Source organism: Juglans regia, chromosome 1 (assembly GCF_001411555.2).
Source record: "Juglans regia cultivar Chandler chromosome 1, Walnut 2.0, whole genome shotgun sequence".
In the NCBI taxonomy this organism is placed as follows: Eukaryota; Viridiplantae; Streptophyta; class Magnoliopsida; order Fagales; family Juglandaceae; genus Juglans; species Juglans regia.
In genome coordinates, this window is record NC_049901.1 from 36,873,881 (window position 1) to 36,894,536 (window position 20,656).

The window sequence follows — 20,656 nt, forward strand, 5'->3', positions numbered from 1 at the left end:
CAAAACCAAGACCCCATCGACGTCTGCCATGAGAGCTTAGCACCGGCCAAAACCGCTCGATTGAGGAGAGAAAACCGATATTATCAGTCTCGACGTGGTATGGTTCGGTTCTTCAGTTTGCCGTCGGTGTCTCTGTGACGAAGGGATGCCACGTCCATTGTCGAGTGAGAGTAGAAGCTTAGGGTTTAGAGTTGCAGAGGAAGGAGAAGATGCGGGAGGAAGAAGAAGACGCAAGGAAGAAGGAGAAGAGGGGATTAATGAAACCTAATTCAAAACAGCGTCGTTTGGTTTAAAGAAAAACGATGCCATTCTATATGTATATTTTTTTAACTTCCACTTTTAAAAACGATGTCGTTTCACTCATTTAAGTGAAACGACGCTATTTTATATACATATATTCAAACAAAAGAAAGGATCGGCCGGTTTAGTGGTTTCTCAGGGGTTCAAATTGCCGACATCGATTTTCCTTGAAATTCTCTCGATCGCTGACCAATTCTTCACCGGTTTCGGCCGGTTCCTGAATCCGGAAGCCAGTTCGCGTCAGAGACGGTCAGTCTGGCTGGTTCTTGTACAACCCTACCCTTAGGAGACCTTTGACTATATCTCGAGGTTGATGTTTAAATGTCTGCTATTTTGGCATGTTATCTTTGGCCATGAATGATACGGTCTAAAAAGAAATTGCTAAGAAAGCGACTAGACTAAAACTGAATTACATGAGAGCAAAGCAAAAACTATTTGGTAACACATCGATAATGGTGTGTACTCATTACTGGCAAGTTGTGTTGTTTCTTGCGAGTTGCGACATAGCTGTGAGTACATTATGTTTTATGGAGATTAAGCATTTCTCTGAGTCATTTGGACTTGAGAGGGATTTGGAATGCTTAGTCTGATGTGACCAAATTAGTTGAGGCATAATGAGACACTTTTAGGTATGTTGCTATGCTAGTCTTCTCTTAGAGAGATTTTATATAATGCTCCAATATTTCTTTTACAGCTGTGTTCGATTGTCGCACAACATATTTGCCAATATGAACAGGATGAAGAATATATTGAGAGATGCAGACCTTGGGTCTTACTCACTATGTTCGAGTGGGAGATGTAAGAATGGGACACCCATAGGGGACACCCATAGTGGACACCCCTTCTCCTTCTCTTGGGAGTTATGAAGGTCTTAAGCTATTTCATTAACCTTGATGGCTGGTCCTTAATGGCCAGCTGGAGGTTACACTTAGATGAGGCACTTGCATCATAAACAAGTTCTCTATCTCAAATAGTTCTCTCTAGTTCCGGCATTTAGGATGTGGGATTTGTGAGTGTTGCTCTACTCTTATCGCGTAGCACACTTTACCATCAATACGGGAGATTACGGATGAACAACAACGATGTCGGAAAATCCGTGGAACAACTGCACTCGATCCAAGATATTTCCGACGAGGTAATATCGCTTTTGTTGTGTACTTTAATCTGGTATTTCTAACATCTTCCAATCATGGGCACTCAGATCCAATGTACATAGTATATTGTAGAAAGGTAGTGAACAAGATTTGAGGATTTTTTGTTCTTTCACTTCAAATTAGTGGACCTAATTTTGGAGCAATGATTCATACGGTTAGTTTTGAGTTGACTGTACTATTTACTTTTCTTCAAAGATATATGGACTTCCCTTAAACACAACACATGGACTTCGATGTTCTTTCAAAGGTACTTACTGCTAGCTTCCTAGTTGTCTATAGTTTGTTGCACATGCAGTGTATTCATCTTCTTGTACTATAATCAAAATAGTCATTCAAGATTTCGAAAAGCTTAAAAAAAAAAAAAAAAAGGACAAAACCCTTTGTTTCCGGCTTGCTTACATTATTGGGCTTATTGTTTTATAATGATCATGCATTAAGGGTTGTTTATGGAATAACGTTGGAAAGCTTGCTTGAGTAATATAACTCCTTATTCTTGATTTTATCAGTCTTAGTCATACGGTCGCTCATTATGTCAACATATATATATATATATATTACTGAAGATAACAAAATTAAAGATGAAGAATAACATTTCTCGAAGCCTTTATTTTTATATGAATGTGAGCGACTAGACAAGCCCGTGAGGATGTCTGCAACAATGCATCAATATTGAAAGAAATGGACCTGTATGAGAAGCATCGAACACCAGTACTGAACCAGAATAATCTTATTGGAATGCTTTTAATTATTGGGATGCTATTCTTATCTTCAGAGTGCATGAAAAACCTTTTCCCAACTTGAACTGTCTCGTTTGTTCTAGAAAGGAAAACAACACAAGATATATATATATATATATATACACACCGGGGATAGAGATCAATGCGAGTAGTGTGGGATGTGTTTGGGATCAAAATCAAACCCAACCTTGCTTGTAGCGGCGGAAGAGGTCCTCTGTTTGGGCATTCTTGAAGGCACTGCAGGCAATGAGATAGACCCATATCAGCACCACCACTGCCACAATAAGAACTACATTGGCTTTCCTCCATTCTTTTCGTAGGTTCCCCAACAGACCAGCCCTGCATGAGTTACAATTGTAGCACAGCACACTCTGGTCATTGTTCCACAACAGGCAGTCTGGGTCACCCATTGGATTCACTGGGTTTAACCAAAATGTTGGGTTGACATAATTGTACCCACAAACTGTTGGAGGTTTACAACAACCTGACTGCAACATGAAAATAACCAAAACTCAGTTAAAAAAAAAAAAAAAAACAGTATAATTATAGTGATAGAAAAATGCTATTTGTACTTAACAAAAACTTACTTCTCTACGTGTCAGTTATTGATATGCTGAAAATGAATCTTGTAAGTTAAAATATAAGTAAAAATTGCAAATACATGTAACACTACTCGTAACAACAAAGAACGGCACCCTCACACCAAACCATAACAACCTTTTCTTTTTTAATCTTATGCAGTCAAGACAAAAGCCATGCCTCAATTATTGTAGGTTGATTATTAGTTTAATGTGTGTCTGTATTGCATTATTACTCATAAAAGTGTGCTGGAAAGATAACTGTCTATTGGCACAAACTCTAATGGGTATGATTTTTCCTTGCTTTAGAAGCATGGGGAGGACCCCATAGAGCATATGCTGATTAAAAAGTAGCCAGCTAATTTTGTGGACCACTTTGGGCTACTTGAACACTATATCAAATAATAACATCAATGGGTCCTCTTTTACTTTTTTTTTTTTTTTTTTCAAAGTAAAATTGGGTTTATTAGAGTAAGGCTGGATTCAAGTCTAATCCTCAGTGCAAGCATTTTTATTTTTATTTTTTAAAAAAAGAATTTTTTTAAGTGGGTACCTGTTTTTACTAGTAATTAGTATTTTAATACTTCAACTCTTATTTGATTAAGAATATAAGTAAAATAAGAAAACTTAACTATCACATCTTAGATAAGTCTTCAAAATTTTATGCACCCACCAAAGACTAACGGATTGTTTGGGAAACACATCACATCTCATCTCATCTTATTTCAAATTTCTCATAATTTCCTTTTCAATAATCATTCAAACACAAACATTTTTCAATTTCAAATATTCAATTTTTTTTATCGAATCACTACCTAATCATTACAATTTTACCAAACTTACAAATAAAATACAAAAAATAATTTAATTTTTTTAAAATTTTAAAATAAAAATTATATTATTATAATAATATAATTTTCAATTTTATAATATTTTTATTCGATTTTTATTCTAAAGTTCCATAAAACATTTAAGCGTAAAGTTGACACTGATGAGACGGAGAAGCAGAGACAAATGTCATGGGACTAGAAAGTCCTTGCGGCAACAGTTGACCATTTTAGTAAAGTGAAAAGGCTAAGACAGTGTCTGGATCAACCAAATCGACATTCTCGTATGCACAGGAGAATGCTGCTCGTGTTGTGTTCATCTAATAAACACTAACAGCACAAAAAATAAAAAATAGAAAGCTCCATAAAAGCAATGAAAAAGGGTATCTTTCCTGGAATTCCTTCTCTATAAAATTTATAATTGACCAGGGAAAAAATGTTTCTGCAAATTGCAACGCAAAATTCAAGGAAAACTTGCCTGAAGAGGAGAGATATGAGCGGCGAAAAACTGATCAGAGGTGATGTAATTTTGGGTAAGCTTAGCACAAACGTCGGAATCGGCCAAACAGGTCCGAATCTTACCCCAGTTCCCAGAGTTGGTGACGTGGTCCCTGAGCCAGGCGGAGAAGCCGTCAAGCCGGTACTCCCTGTACCCTGTGCTGGGGACGGAGTAGCTGCCATCAGGGCGGGTGACGATGAAGGCGAAGACGAGAAGGATGAGGAGGAGGGCGATGAGGACAGCCATACAGAAGAGGTAAAAGGCAAGGAGGCCTTGACGGTTCCAGTAGGCGCCGACGAAGCCGGCCAAGGAGACGAGGAGGATGAGGACGCCGAGGATGACCACCGGCCAACGGAAGTAGTGGATGCACTCGTTGTCGGGCTTAGAGGCGAGCCAGATGCCTGCCCCGATTATGGGGATGGAGGCGAGGAGGGCAACGAAGTTGAGGATAGCTGTTATGTTGTTGCTGACTCCCATGGCTTCCAAAGAAAAAAAAAGATATGAATCGGAGAAATTGAGGTAGAAAGAAAGTAACTGAAAGATAACTGAGAGTGAGAGACGAGGATGATATCTGGTGGTGACAACTTGAGTTATGACTGATGGGTGAGCTCCAACATCTATTCTTTCTCCAAATTCTTACAATATTAAACCAAACTAGCATAAGGTATTAAGGCTGACTCTTTCAACTATCTTCAACTGTACTAAACTATGCGGATTGGATAATTTTCCACCGTGTAAGTACTTCCTGTTGTTGGATTGTCATCAAATGATAAAGAGAAATTTTAATTACAGTACTTATTTAGAGATTATATGTGTAAATTTTTTATTAAATAGAAAAAAAATATTATTTTAATAAGAATATTATTATAATTTAAAAAATATTAAAGATAAAATTAATTAAACTTATAATATAATTCCTATTTAGAAATTGTACGTAGTATTGCTCAATGATAAATGATATTTATATAATATTAAAAAGTGTAAATCTCATAAATTTTTTTATTAAAAATAAATATAAAATTCATATAAAAAATTATTTTTTTAACACTAAACTTTAATGTGCACAAAACTTTAGACATTTTAAAACTTTACCTAACATTATTCTTATTAAATAGAATAAAGAAAGAGTATATTTTAAATCACTTTTTATTCCAATGATTCATATAAAAATTTTAAATTTTATAATATCAATTAATAAGGTTAAAGAAATAGTACTGTTATTTTTTTAAAAAAACAAAAAAGACATATGTTGGTGTCAAATCCACGTTTGATCCAACAAACATAAGGCCTAAGGAGAAAAGAAAGGGAAAAAGAGACTCTTTTGACTTTCAATTTATGTATTAACATTAGAGTAAACTACACAATTTCTCATTGTTTACACAATCTCTACACACCATGGTCCCGCGTGACTTTTCCCATTCTCTCCTCTCCACACAACCTCTTTGTCCTCTCTCTCTTTCTCTGTGTATATCCCACTTCCATAGCAATCAAAGCGGCAATGTCTTTCATAGGGGTAAGCTTAAGCCATCACTGCAAGTCTGCAACCTTCTCTTCTTGTTCATTTCACTTCATTTCGATCAAACCATTTCCTTTAGATCTAATGTTTGGTTCCCCTTTATTTCTTTTTTTTTTAAATATATATATTGGGCGTGCATCTAAATATGATATAGATCTTAATTTCTTGTAATTCAGAGTAACTCTCTTTAAATTCTGGGATTTTATTTGATGGAGCTTTTACTGGAAAAATTCGAATATATATTTGCCTTACTGATTTTCCCTTTTTATTGTTTCGAAATTCTAATTCTTATCAAAAAAAGAAATAAAGAAATAAAGGGGAACCAAACATTAGATCTAAAGGAAACGGTTTCAGGATCAAAACGAAGTGAAATGAACATGAAGAGAAGGTTGCAGACTTGTAGTGATGGGAAAAGCCACGTGGACTGGTGGCGTGTGGAGGTTGTGTGAACAGTGAGAGGTTGTGTAGCTTTACTCCTGAAGGAAGGGGAGTGATGGATTTTGAGGGAAGAACCGGTAGAAGGGAGAAAACCGGGTTTGCCACGTGAGTGTGTAGTGTGTGCTAGTGAACCGGGGGCTAAGTAGAGTTTTTCTTAACATTAAGGCCCCGTTTATATACAGAAATAGTTTTATATTATCTCATCATTATAACTTTCTCAAATTACCACATAAAATATAATAAACAATTCAACTTTTCAAATCTTAAAACAATAATAATATTAAAAAATAATATTATAATAATATTTTATTCAATTTTCATTTAAAATCATCTCATCTCATCTTACTATCCAAACGAGGCCTAATGCTTACACATAAAGTTAGGTTGGATGATGTTGTTCATAGATAAATATGAGTAATATTAGATACAGTTGTGAGTTGTATAAGTGTTGTACACTCATTTTAAAAAAGAGTAGAGCCAATTATGAAAAAATTAATTTTTTTATATAAATCTCATATTTACTTACTTTTTAAAAATAAGTACATGATATTTGTATATTCGATAACTGTAAATATAATTTATTTTTTATAAAAAAAAAATGATAAGATAAATGGCCTTGAAATGAGGTGTGCATGTGAACGCGGCTTATTCTATTGATGAATGACGGAATAGATGGCAGATAGTGCGGCTTTTGACTTTACTTCTTACCGCAAAGGCTAGCTTTTTTTTCTTCTTTCTTTTTATTTATAAGAGATATTCATTAATAAAATGTCAAGAGAGTTACTTAGCATCAACTAATAGATTGATATCATGTTAAGAAAGAACTAATACATTGAAATATGCATTTTGCATAATTAACTACGAAATAAAATGTCACCAAACTTTTGTGGGTATGAGTTTGTCTCATGTATAAGTTATAACGGGTTCAGTTTCAATGGGATCGAACTAGATGGGTTAGACCCAAGTCAAATCCCACTTTTATGTCTTTAACCATTTGAGAAATATTCTATTTCAATCTAGATTTTCTTATTTCTTATCATATTTTTTAAAAATGAATATCTATTTAAATTGTTGGCATATCAAACCAATTAAATATGATAAAATTTAAGATAAAAAACAACTTTGTTATGATCAATGCATTGTCTTCTTAGATAACTTCATAGCAACTAAACATCTAACCATATAGTGTATTAATTGCCTATCAAAGGCGTACGTCTTGATAATTTTGGAGAAGAATGATTAATTACTTTAATCATCCCAATGAGTCTCTCACAATTACAATGTCAATTATCCTAATATTGCAACAAAAAATACTAAATATTATACCTTCATCCTACTTTTATCTTACTATGATTAGTTAACATAACCCATCAACCTTTGAACATTTTATTTTTTAAATAAAGAACCATTTAAAAAAAAAAGTGATGGAAAGTGTCACATTTACATAATGGAAGAAACTCAAGATAGAAGTATAGTATATAACATTAATCGTTTGCAACACATACGTACACAAATGACTACTTTGTTTGTGAGGCGTGGACATTTTTTACCCCACCCCACCTCTACCGCCTCCTCTCCCTGCTTGTATTGATGAGTAGGAGGGTGGATTACCAAAGTCACTATCCTAGATTTGCTCATTCCAAATTGAAACACACTCTAAGACCATGTTTGGATACTAAAAATGTTTGAAAATATTTGATGATTCTGAAAATTTGTTTGAGATTAGGTTTTGAAAATTGAGAGATCAAAATTTGCACGTCCTCTTGCTTATAGATATGAGATACTTAATCTAAATTATCATCCCAATCAAGGCGCAAAGTTGGCTCAAGCCGTAGGACCTTTTGCTAAAATAATAAAGGAACCGGTACCCCCTACACTCTCTCTTAGGCTTGTGAGGTCACAAATATGTTCGCAAGAGCCAACTTGATCATCTTTCCCAAGGATCTCACGTTCTGATTTTCACATTCTTTTTCGGCAATCTCCTTGCCTACTTTATACTGTATGGAGCCACCGTCGAGCATAGTATTGCAGTGAATGGCGCTTAGGCCTAATAGAGGTCATCACTCCTCGTCCTAAACACCAACATGCCCCATGGCTGCATTTAGAAAACAATATGGTCTACTCATCATCGCATGTTGTGGTAATCTCTGATGTATTGAGCTATGAAGACAAGAAGACAATGGTTGCCTTAAGAAGCTATTGGATTCATGGAGGCTATTTTTTAAAATAAGTATTGTATTGAAATTTGTGAAATTGGATAGATAAAGTTAAAAAGTTGTATTTATTGTTGTGTTTGATTAATGATTAGGTAATGATTAAATGAAAATTTGAGAATTTGAAATAAAATATTTTGTGTTTGGGTAATGTTTGAAAATGACCTTATAAGAATAGTAGAGAAATGTTGATTTTTTTTTAAATTCTTTGTTTACCAAACATGGCCTTAAGACTAAAAATTGCCTCACATCCAAATCTATGATTATAAGCACCAACATAGGTATGTGTGAGAATATGTGTGTCGAAACCTAAAATGAGAGAGAAAGAAAGAAGTAGAGAAATGATAGAAAGAAGATAAGGAAGAACAATGGAGGAAAAGATGAAACGCAATATTGATTGAAGATTTTTGCTTATATATAGTTTATTTGCTTAGCTCGTTGGGCAAATAGGTTGCCTGCCTATTGACAAAAGATGTGGAGAGGATTAGAGGTGATTGGGTCTACTTATGGCTCCAGCCATATAAGTAGTTGTAAGCCTTGGAAGGGGCCGTAATACCAAGGTACAAGCTTTAGATTCCTTCGAAGTGTAACTGACAGCTGCCTATATGGCTGGAGCCGTAAGTTGACCCAGTCACCAATGTTATACTCTTGTTCCTTCCTCTCTAGGTCTGCATACCTCTTCATCCAATCTTGTGCTTTGTGGAAACTGTGCTTCAAAATCTATAGAATTTGATCTCTAGGCCGAAGGACTTTCTATCGACTTTACTTTGGATGTTCTAGGAATATAGGTGAGAGGGAGAGGGGGTAAGTATACATATAAGGCCTTGAATGGGGTCAGTTTTGTGGAACTAATTTTGTGTAACCCACTAAGACTAGTCTTTTGGCTAGTCTCTAGCGAAGCACTTGAGATAGTTCTCTAAACTCTTGTTGACTACCTTTGACTGACTATTTGATTGAGGATGATAGGCAATAAAGTTATTTGTACTCTCTATAGTTTAAAGAGTTTGCAGAAACCTACTAGTAAAAGAACTATCATGGTATGTGTGACACCCCAACCCATGCTTGGAATTTAGCGGTGATTGAAGCGTCGTGACATGCAATACAAGGTTACGTACGCCTCATACATGATAGTTAACATGCAATGCACCTAGCATGTTTCTAATAGTATGAAAATATCGTATTGAAAAAATAAAATTTGCAAAGGAATGAGCAATATATCATGGTACCAAAACATGTTCTATTAATCCCAAATATGTAGATTTTAACATCCATACAAAAGTAGAGTCCTAAAACTTTGATCCTTTATGTTTAAATGTAGTCTTGTGCAACATAGTTAAAAGCATTATCCTTTCTTTTCTAAGATCTCCTGGATATCCTTAATTGACTTCAAAACATCTTTTATGAACTTCTCAGCTTCTTATAGATGACTCGATTGTAGGACTCTCTTTGACTATTGGGGCTCATAGTGCTTATGTTTCACCATCGTGCTCATTATCTTCTAACCTTGCCACAACTTCTACCATTTTGGGGTAACATATAGAAATAAGTTATGTCAAGAACAAATATAGAAATAACATAAGCATGCATAAGGTAAACATGAACACGGATGCATGAGCATGAATGTGCAATTTCATAAAATCATATTTTTCTCCCATCTAGATTACTCTTTATAGAAAAATATTTGTTATCTGTTAATGATAAAGCTTCATGTACAATATTACCATTACAGATTCAATTGCATATAATCATAATAAGTACAAACAATGATGGATATCTCACGGTCACCCATATAAATCGTGTGCATCTGCTAGTTACTGCACCACATCGTTTCGACCAGCTGTGAATACGTCATAAGAGACACCCAGGAAGAATGACACGCTTTCACTATGAGTTATCTTAAACCCTTGGCAGATCGACACGCCTTCACCAAAAGCTCATAATTGGTACAGCAGCTCGTAACGCCTTCATCATATTTACCATATGTTGCACTCAATAGTGTTAGACACCATTATTTCGTTCTAAAAACCTTGTGGTCTCATTCAAAATCTGTTGGCGGTACTTCGTCAACCCAGGGCTAACACTCTACTTTTAGTCACTACAGAGTGAACATGAGAGTTCTATTAAGGCTTTTCCCTCATCCAAGCATTGGGTCGTGTCAAAAATTACTTTAATGCACAACCTGTAGACTTTGTATGGCATGTGAATATAACATGTAATCATAGCATGGCACCGAGTGTACAGGCCATGTTTATGTGATATATTTTCCTTGCTATGCTGCCATGATACGACCATATGAGCACAACTTATAACAATCCAACATGACCCTTAAGCAAGAATTGCAATAACCGAACATGTTACATAGGCATGATTCCAACAAGCACAAGATTCGAACATAGCATGTCAAATCGAGTACACACATGATTCAACATGGCAAGGAACAGAATATGTGACGTAGTAATCAAGGACTCAACAATCATAGATAGACACAAGTAATACATATGCAACGTTTATGCAAAAACATGATCACATTATCCAAGAGTCAGTTAGAGGCTAACTTATAAAACTTTTGATTTAATAAGAATGTCGAAGAATCAAGCAAGCTGAAAATATAGGTTCTAAGCGTTAGAATTTGTTTTAAATGAAGTTCCTGAACTTACACAATAACCCGTGCACTAGAGGATTCAAAATCTACTTACTAGCAACTCTCAACCCTAATCAGCCTTAGGGTCTACCCACCCTTCCAACCTCTTCTTTTAAATCAAAGATTACACACAAACACGCACCACAAAACCCTAGGTAGGCCGAATGACAATTATTTTGTCACCAAGCTTCACCTTCATGGCAAAAACCCTAAGAGATCGAGTAACACTAAATTTGTAACAAGCCTTTTCACTTGCATGGACAAAACTCCAGCTAACCAAATGGCATTTTGCTCATCCAAGAGGGTTCCCTCAACCACTTCAGTTCCTAGAATTTGGTATTAAAAACCCATAAACCATGCACATGAACTGATTCAAACATGGCTTATGTCTCCATGCTCGAGATTCATAAACATCACGGACACTCCTTTATCTCTTCTTTCTAGCTTTATAAATCCGGATTACAAAGTCACGAAAACAACATTTCTCCTACAAGTCGAGACCTCTAGGTTCACCCAACCCATGATATTTTTGTGACAAGAAACATAGAGGAGAGAATGAGTAGAGTTAGAGCTTTCTTACTGAGTGATGGCCTTCTCAGATAGGTGCTCCCCCAAATTCTTCATGTGGTTGTATGTGGAAGAGTGTTTGGAAAGAAATAAAATGAATGGGGTTTTATTCTAGAGGTGGGCAAGAAAGAGAGGAGGAGAGGAAATTAGAATAAACAAAAGTGACTATTCAGTTTCCCTCTCTCTAGTGTGTATCCCACTGGCCATTAATGGCTTGGTTTAAATACCCCCTCGTTTTCCCACACTTCTCTCTCTTATTATTACTCTACTTATACTATAAGAAGTCCACAAACTAACTCACGCATTGATGCTAAGTGGCACCCTTTTCTTGCCCATGCCAAAATCCCCTTATTCCATTTATCATTGCTCCTTCTCAGACTACTCACCAAAATCTCTCTTGCATGTACACCAAGTGGCCCTTCTCACAACAACTGAGACCTCTCTCTCTTTCCTCGTCATTGGTCTACTCGGAAGTCTAAGAGACTTACCATGCATGAGTGCCAATTGGCATAGCTGGATGCCTCTCTCCCTTCTTCATCCTATAGGCATCTTGGAACCCCAAGAGACACTCCATGCATGAGTCGCAAGTGGCCTCTTCTTGCCAAGGCCGATTACCCCTTTCTCCTCTGTCATCATTGGGCATCTCAAAAACCTAAGAGGCTCATCCGCATAGATGCCAAGTGGAAACATGGAAGGTGGCAGCCATGTGGGTGACATGTGCCCTCTGTGCGCCCCTTCCTTTCCACTCAAACTTGCCTCCACTTTTCAGACATCATTAAATTCTTGACCAAGCCTATTTCGATTGGCTCCCTAGGTCACACGTGGATCTCCTTCACTCAACCTTATCATTAGTCCATTGGAACTCTATGGGATAGGTTGCATGTGTGCCAAATGGCATAGCCCTATCCAATATTGTGTATCCATTCATCTTCCTTATAGATGCTTCCAAAAACCCTAAAAGACTTCCACTTATGGATGCCAAATGTCATTCTTGGACAAAAACCAAAAATCAAAAGGCCCTAAAGGGCTTGGGCAGCTATCCATTTCAAAGTGTAAGGAATATTCTCAAAAAGCTTTTAACAAGAAATCTCTAATAGTCACTGGCCCCATGGTCCACTAATTCTTAGCATTACTTAGGCCTAAATAAATGCTTACAGGACCTTAAAGTCCTAGCTTTTAATAAGGCATCATCGTATGAAACTATGGAGATGGGAAGGCCATGTAGTTGAAGATATGTTTGAGAAATAACTCAACTATAGTTTTGGCTATGAATGGATGGGATAAGGGGTGAAGTGATTGTATTTTGTGAGTCGGTCTATAGCTACCCAAAGGTGGTTTTTGTGCATGTAAATGGGGAAGGCCTTCAATGAAGTCCATGGTAAGATAAGATCATGGTTGAGAGGGGATAAGTAGGGGTTGGAGCAATCCCTTAGGAATGGTATTTTCTGCCAAGCCTTCACACTCTGACATACATCACATCCCAAATAAAAATTAACGTGCGCCTTAAGACCTAGCCAAAAGAAGTTCCTCCTTGCTTGATACAAGGTTTGATCATACCCTAAGCTCCGTTTGGATACAAAAACACTTTCAACTCATCTCATCTTATCTCATCATTATAATTTTTCTAAATTCTTATACAAAATATAATAAATAATTTAACTTTTTTAAATTCTAAAATAATAATAATATTAAAAAATAATATTTTATTCAACTCATCTAAAATTATCTTATCTCATCATTTAAATGAGTCCTAAGTGTTCTCCAAAGGGATACTATGTAATAGCTCTAAAAAGTTAGTTTTAAATGTCTCATCTCGAGGGATATAAAGTCTCTTGCAAAAAAGTAGGCCATCTCGAGAGGTACAGTGGGAGGGAAGAGAATTTTCTATTAGATTGGACAGGAGTTGGTGCACTCAGTTTGTAACATACGAAAATAATAATAATAAAATTAGGCCAATAAACAATTTAAATTTAGTTTAATTATTATTAGACATTTTTTTAATAATACTATTATTTTATTTTTTATAGATAAACGTACACAAATCTTTAATTAGAAATCTTCTTCATTCTAAATTATCAGTTTAGATTTTATTAAGTTGAATCCAAATCCACTGAGCGAATTGAGCGAGTTTCTCTTGATATTTACCACCGACTTTTATCTAAAACTCTCCCGCTTATTAAAATTTAGTCATTGATCGGATATAATTTACAAATCTATTTTAATGTTTCATCCCCAAATTTCCATTGACAGATCGTGTTATTAAATAATAATAATCAGCCAATCGACCGCACATAGTCCTCTTCAATTACAACCTCATCAAGTCAGTTCCTTCCTTCTGCATATTAAACATCAAACTCCCAAACTAATCAAACACGCCGAACACTTCTCCATCCTCAAATTCCTACACTTTGGCAATCCTAAATACGCAACAATATTTTCAAATCACAGTTAGTGATCGATTTCGAGTTGAACACGTTCAACACTTTCCTCTGTCCTTATGTATTCTCGATCATCTGCAAATTCTTGACAAAATCTTTATTCTCTGCCATAACGTAAGCAACTACTGACTCACCCAGTGTCGATCACACAAACCATAATTCTATCACACCCAAATGTTACGATCTCACATCGACTAAGTATGAGATTGGTTGATGGTTTATAAGCCTCTAGGCTCCCTTCTATTGTTTGCTAGTTTTCAAGGGTGAGTTCTACCTAATGGATTTATAACAAATAATATCAGAGCCACCCACATCTGAGGCCATATTACGATGATTGCAATCGTGCGGCACGGGGGGTGATGCCGACATGATAGTATTCGCTCGGAGTTAGGAAAAAGACCTAGCGCACAACCAGCCTGTGTGAGCGCCGGGACCGCCGTGGACGTCGGTTGCAGAGCGTGGTGGTTGTTATGATCCCATATCGACTACGTATGAGATTGATTGATAATTTATAAGCCCTTAGATACCCTTCCCTTATAAGCTAGTTTTCAAGGATGAGTTCTATATAGTTGGTTCATAACACCAAACCACTCCGAAGCACTGTAGCCCTTCCACAAACTGAAACAGCCATAAAATCTTCCAACCAAACCCATTCGTAGGAAATAGCCAGGAAACGTTGCCAGTAGCTCAGCCTCCATTCGTGCCCCTCCGTCAACGCCTCGCCGTAGTCCAAGCCCCAACGTCGTAACACACTCCTCTACTCTCTGTTGCATGGTTTTAACCTCTCGGTGAGCCATCCCTCGATTTCTTCTTGTTTCCTCCCACTTTTCTATCTCACAATCATAGCATCGACCTCTGTACTCCATCTGCTTGCTTCCTTTTGCTTTCTGTGAAGTCCCGATTTGAATCTAGCCACTTTTCTATTTTCTGGGACAGTGAGTTTAGATAAAAATTAAAAATTAAATAAAATATTATTTTTTAATATTATTATTTTAAATTTTAAAAAAATAAATTATTTATTATATTTTATATAAAAGTTTTAAAAAATTATAATTATTAAGTAAGATGAATCGAACTAAATTAAAAGAATTTTTATATTCCAACCGACCATTTTCCTCTCCCTCGATAATTTATTGGTTTGTTCCCTTGTCAGATGCGTACACTAGCAAACAAAGATGGTGGCTTTTCCTTTTCCAATAAAGTAAATTTTTTAACTATAGGTCACTTTTAAATGTTGTGTCATTGCGTTATTGCCATTTGCCCTTCCTTCTAAATCATGGAAGCATGTAATTTCTTTTAAGTGAGTTTTGACTTTACGTTAACTTGTTCGAGTTTGGACTCTTTTTTATACGAATGAGACGTATTTTATGAAAGTTAAAATTATATTATTAAGTATTAAATAAAATTAGATTATAGTAATAATTTACAAGAGTTTTAAGTATTATTAAGTTTATTTATGATCGCTAAAAAAAAAAATTTATTTATGATCGAGTATGTTTCAAGATAAACTACATTATAAGTTTTAAATAAAATTAGTAATTATTAGATTTAGTGTATGGCGGAATAATTATTAAATTGCTCCAGGTAGTGTGAATTTAATTAAATAAAATTTATGATGAGCTCTTCTAGAAAATTTAGTGATGTACGGTACTTCGTATAGGTGACAAGCCATGAAGTAAAAAGTTGAAAGCGGTATTATGAGATAAGTAGTTTGATCATAAATTATGATTAGTATATGTCAGCCAGTTATATATATATATATATATATATATATATATTATTAAAGTTGGTTCTTTGGAAGCTAATGTTTATGTACCACACATGTCTTGATATTTGCAAGCATGATATTTATCATGTTTTATTCTGCATATTATAGCTATATATGTATTATACATCTCATATTGCATAAGACATGTAAGATTTTATAAGACCAAGTGTAAAATAAAAATCAGATTAAGTAGATGGCCATTAAGATGCATGGTATCAATGCAGATAGTGTGGATGTGCAAGTCACAGACTCAAGCATGATTCACCATAGTATTTTATCAAATCAAATCAGCAGTTCCCCTTGTGGCCACAAGATGTGAGACCGATGCACAACCTTATACATAAGATTAAGTGTGTTGGCCAGTCAGACAAGTTAGTAAATCTAGATAATTCAGAAAAATCAATATACCATAAATATTTTCAAGTCATGCATGTCATCAGAATATTTATGAACAATTATGATTTTAATTCTCAACATAAAATATTTTATGAAAAATCTTATATTAAGTACGTTTATGTTATTATGAGTTTCTTATTAAGTCATCAACTCATTAGTTTGTTTTTATTTTTTTAACCACCTAGGTGAGTATGATAAGTACGAGTGGGCCAGTTGGGCTTAGAATGAGTAGTTTGATTTAATTCCAGACTTTTTAGTTAATTTTATTCAGACTTCGGTTATATTTTTCAAAACATGTTTTATTCAATAATTATCTTTATAAATTAAATAATTATTTTATTTTGTTATGAAAGTCTCTTGTCGGATTATTTTTATAAAAATACGTGACATCTCTAGCCTGCTGAACGGGGTATTACAGAGTTATCATTAGCATAAGTTCTTTTCAGTTCCTCAATCCAATCCACCGAGGGAGAAGAAATTAAGCACAAGACACTTCTTCATCAACAGATTTTTGGCCATCAACTACTAGGTTTTCCTTCCCCTTCTTGTATTCCACCACAAAGTCTACTCAAGTAACTTGGATATCTATTTATGTTGCATGGAACTACCAATCTTCTCAAGTATTTCAAGCTTTCTTGGTCATTTTAACCATGAAAAAACTGACCAAGCATGTAGAGGCGCCGCTTATGAACCGTCCACACCAAGGCAAATGGTTGCTTTTCGCAAGTCTACCTTAGCAACCATGGTTGGCGACATGTCTACGTCCCTAAGTAAGAGGTTGCCCATAATCACACACTGATCAATAGCCTTGATGTTGCCAATCCTCCATTGACGCTGCACATCTTTCGTCTCCAGTGAACCCTACGTTTCCTTCATCTCTTATCATTGCAACTCTTGTAAAGTTCAAATCAAGGGTAAATCCAAGCTATGGTTTTTTTTTTTTTTTTTTTTAAGCCCTAAAGAATTGGTGCCTGATTCCTTTGCCACCATGTTGTTTTTCTTAAGAATTTGCCTAGAATTTGAATACTACTCTACATGATGCTGTTGTTAGCATGTTGTAGAAGAATTTGTACTTGATTCCTTGCCAACATTTATTTTCTTATGAATTTGAATACTTTGCATATATGCTATTTGTTAGCATGTTGTAGACAAATTTCTCCCCCTTTTGGCATCATTAAAAAGGATCGTAATAACCAGTGCATAGACATAATTTATGACATTATTTTGTAGTGGCCTAGACATAGATGGTAGATATTTTGAAACTTTGTGATTGATGAAGCCGATTTAGGTTGCTAAATATACGAGCATGAAATTGATTTTGTATATATTTTCATGCTTTGTGCCTGAAAATGTAATTGTTGGACATGTTTTATGTATTTTAAAGTATTGGTTGCGAGAATTTATGAAAATGGAAATAAAAGAATATTTAAAAATACAAAATAAATAAAATTAAAATATAGACAAAGAATAAATAAAAATAAAAATATTATACTACTATAAAGAACTAGATAAGTAATCTAATACGAGATTAAGGCTTTAGGTAGGTTGATGTGAAAAGTAACATATTGGCCAAAATAATGTTTAAAATTTGAGTAATACTAGATATAAATCTTAGTGCGTAAGAATTGTGCATTCATTTTGAAAAAAATAACTTTATCATTAAGAAATAAGTTTTTTAATATGGTCTTAGATTTTTTTTTTTTAAAAGAAGTGTACCGGATTTGCATACCTTAAGCTGTACAAATTATTTTTCTAAATGTTTTTGCGTAACTCGTATGATTGCTCTAATTACAAAGAGAAATACTCTAATCATAAATGAATTATATAAAAATAATCTTATAAATTGATGTGATTTATTATATTATAAAGTTACTTTTATTGTAAAATAGATATAACAGATTATATGAAGACATGTCAGTTTGTGAGATTCAAGAAAAAATCTATTCATCATTTATTTTTTTACCATCATCTCATGATGTAGCATTAGATGATAGGTTCATAAGTGAATATAATAAATAGTTTCCAATCAAATAATGTTATATCATAAAATGATAAGAATTGAGATAATGAGCAGCATTACTCTTTTTTTTTCAAAGAAAATGATTTTTTGTCCACTTAATTTGCCTACTCATTTTGACACCTCATGTATTTTAATTTTTTTATTTAATAGTTAAGGAAATCATTATTAGTGTATTGATATTTTTTTCATATTTTTTAAAAATATCTTAAAATGATAAAAAAATCTGAATAAAAATAAATATATAAATAAATAAAATGTTTTTAACGTAACGGTAAGCTTGAGCGTTCACTTGAGCGGCAGAGAAGCACCGCTCTTTCCCCCAAAAAACCCTTCCCGCGTTTTCTCCTTCCAAACCCCAGTTCCTTTAGCCGAGAGGAAGAGAGCAAAAATGGAGTCATGGGTACCTCTCTTCGAGATCTTCCTGAAATCTCCGGTACCTGAAACCGAGGCATCTCGATGGTTACGCCAGGCTTTCAATGCGTCATCGTCTGCAACCCCAGTTACCACAAGCTCTTTCCTCTCGTTGCTTACAAAACCCTCCGACGCCATTGTGGGCGAGGGCTCTTCGTCTCCTACGCCTTCCTCGCCTCCTCGTACCAAGCGGTAGCTTACACCGACACAGCTATCTCCATTTTTTTTTTTTAAATTTTTCGCGTGATGTTGTGTTGTTAGACTTGTTTTGTTTGATCAACAGGGTCATGTTCATAGAGACTTTACCGACTATGGTCCAGGCTCGGGTTCTCTCTTTTCTGGCTTATGAGCGTCAGAGGTTTTGCGTGCTTGACTTATCAAGGCTGGCCCGGGACGTTTTGAGTTTGGACCTGGAACTCGATTTCTGGGTCAGGAGAGCTGCCCACAATCTGCTTGAGGTTTTGTCTGATACGAAGTATGAGTGGATTTCTGGTTTGAGTTTGGATTCTGGGGAAGAAGGCGTGGATGAAGAGTTCGAATCTGTACCAGGTTGGCTCAAGGAGGCGGCGGGTGCCAATGATGTGTTTCTCCCTTGGCTTCCTATTTCTCCCGACAAACTGAATGCAAAAACATTTCTTGGCACCAGTGAAGATAGTCTGGATTTTTCGAAGCACGATGGAGACGATGGAGATGAAGAGTTGAATGCTGTCATGGAGCAAATGGAGGTTGATCGTCCCACAAATGTTCCTGTTGGATCTGAAATTCAAGAAAAGGCTAGTTCTTTGAAAGCTAGGACTCTGAACTTCGAATCTTCTTCAAAAACTGTTGGTTTAGCTAATGAAATTCGCCAACTTTGCTTGGACAAGGGTAGGGATTCTTTTGTGGTTTTGGGTCTCATTGAACCTTGGCTGGCAGATGATGAAACTGCTTCAGTTTTAATTTCACATCTCACGAATGGAAGCGAAGAAGAACTTATTTGGCCGAGCCAGGTTCTATGCTCAGTCATCCTTCCCAAGTTCTTATCTCTTGAAGAACCAGCTTCTCGTGTGCTTGTGGCTGCAATAACAGAGTATTGCAAGCTTCATCAGAAAGCAGCCGTGTATGCTTTCTTGTTTCCGTTGGTTCTCAAAAGAGAAGGAATCAACAACCCCATCTGCGATGTGATTGCGAGGATCATTAGGGAATGTTTGCACCCAGTTCATGTTTCTGCTTTTTGTCAAAAGATATTGTGTGGAGATAAAGATGAAAGGAGGGTTATCTGTCTTCCCTGCCACCAACATTTAATATCTAATGAGTTGGTATGGACAGAATCATTGTTTAACCTGTTCCAAATCATCTTAAATCATAATGTTCATTTAACTCAAGATTCGGCTGATCATATTGTTTACCAGGTTCAGCAATTGGCTGTACATTTTTCCAAATCTCTAAAATTTGGGAACTTTTTGTTGTGCTTGGTCACCAAATGCTCTCCATTATTGAACTCTCATAAGCTCTCATTGGTTGATGCTGTTGAGCAGACTAGTACTCTAGTGACCAAATCTATATTATCTAAGCTGGCGCATTTGTAGATATTGAATGATAATCTCTGGATTCTTGTTGTTGCTATGAACTTCAGCCATTCTCGTTGCATACAATTAGATCAAGTTCTTCTAAAACCTTTTTTTTTTTTTTTTTCGTTTTTGTGATCTAAATGTATTAGCTAGGACCATTTTGGGGACTCTGTATGATCATTTGGTTAATATTGTTTTGCACTGTTATATAGGTTCCATTGTTTTGAGTATGCAATTCTTTATCAGGAGAGTTGAAAGCTGCTTACCAGTGCAACATTATTGGTTTGATAATGGTAACAATCCATAAGAAACAGACTGGGCTGGACTAAACAAAATGGGGTGGGCTGAAGGGATGAGCCATCATATCTTCCATATTCCCTCTACAAGAATGGGAAAACATTAACATTTTTGCTAGCAGGACAAAAAACAACAAAGAAAATGTGACACCCATTAGTATCATGGATGTATATTTCCAGTGCTAGGTACTTAGGTATGTCTAGCCAATGACACGATGTTGACCATTAGCCATACAATAAATAGAAGTGTTTTTACTTTTGACCCTTGCAACAATTGGGAGTGAAGATAGGAAGGAAATGGCTAGCT

General features: G+C 35.5%; 2 protein-coding genes across 2 annotated transcripts; one reads left to right on the top strand and one right to left on the bottom strand.

The window, feature by feature from the left end:
- Nucleotides 1-2,143: 2,143 nt before the first annotated feature.
- On the bottom strand, nucleotides 2,144-4,766 carry LOC109009763 (tetraspanin-2). The gene is made up of 2 exons (XM_018990379.2): nucleotides 4,075-4,766; nucleotides 2,144-2,679 (listed from the first exon to the last, which is right to left on the bottom strand). Exons 1-2 carry the CDS (start codon nucleotides 4,570-4,572, stop codon nucleotides 2,368-2,370), a joined length of 810 nt encoding a protein of 269 aa, XP_018845924.1. The 5' UTR covers nucleotides 4,573-4,766; the 3' UTR covers nucleotides 2,144-2,367.
- A 13,627-nt stretch (nucleotides 4,767-18,393) lies between these two features.
- On the top strand, nucleotides 18,394-20,146 carry LOC109009777. The gene is made up of 2 exons (XM_018990395.2): nucleotides 18,394-18,695; nucleotides 18,787-20,146. Exons 1-2 carry the CDS (start codon nucleotides 18,481-18,483, stop codon nucleotides 20,069-20,071), a joined length of 1,500 nt encoding a protein of 499 aa, XP_018845940.1. The 5' UTR covers nucleotides 18,394-18,480; the 3' UTR covers nucleotides 20,072-20,146.
- Nucleotides 20,147-20,656: the final 510 nt, after the last annotated feature.

Bases quoted from the DNA above. Each gene is read 5' to 3' on its own strand.
- LOC109009763 (XM_018990379.2), bottom strand. From the start codon at position 4,572: ATGGGAGTCAGCAACAACATAACAGCTATCCTCAACTTCGTTGCCCTC. The intron at 2,680-4,074 runs GCAAGTTTTCCT...TTCATGTTGCAG, and splicing joins CTCATATCTCTCCTCTTCAG to TCAGGTTGTTGTAAACCTCC.
- LOC109009777 (XM_018990395.2), top strand. From the start codon at position 18,481: ATGGAGTCATGGGTACCTCTCTTCGAGATCTTCCTGAAATCTCCGGTA. The intron at 18,696-18,786 runs GTAGCTTACACC...TTTGATCAACAG, and splicing joins TCGCCTCCTCGTACCAAGCG to GGTCATGTTCATAGAGACTT.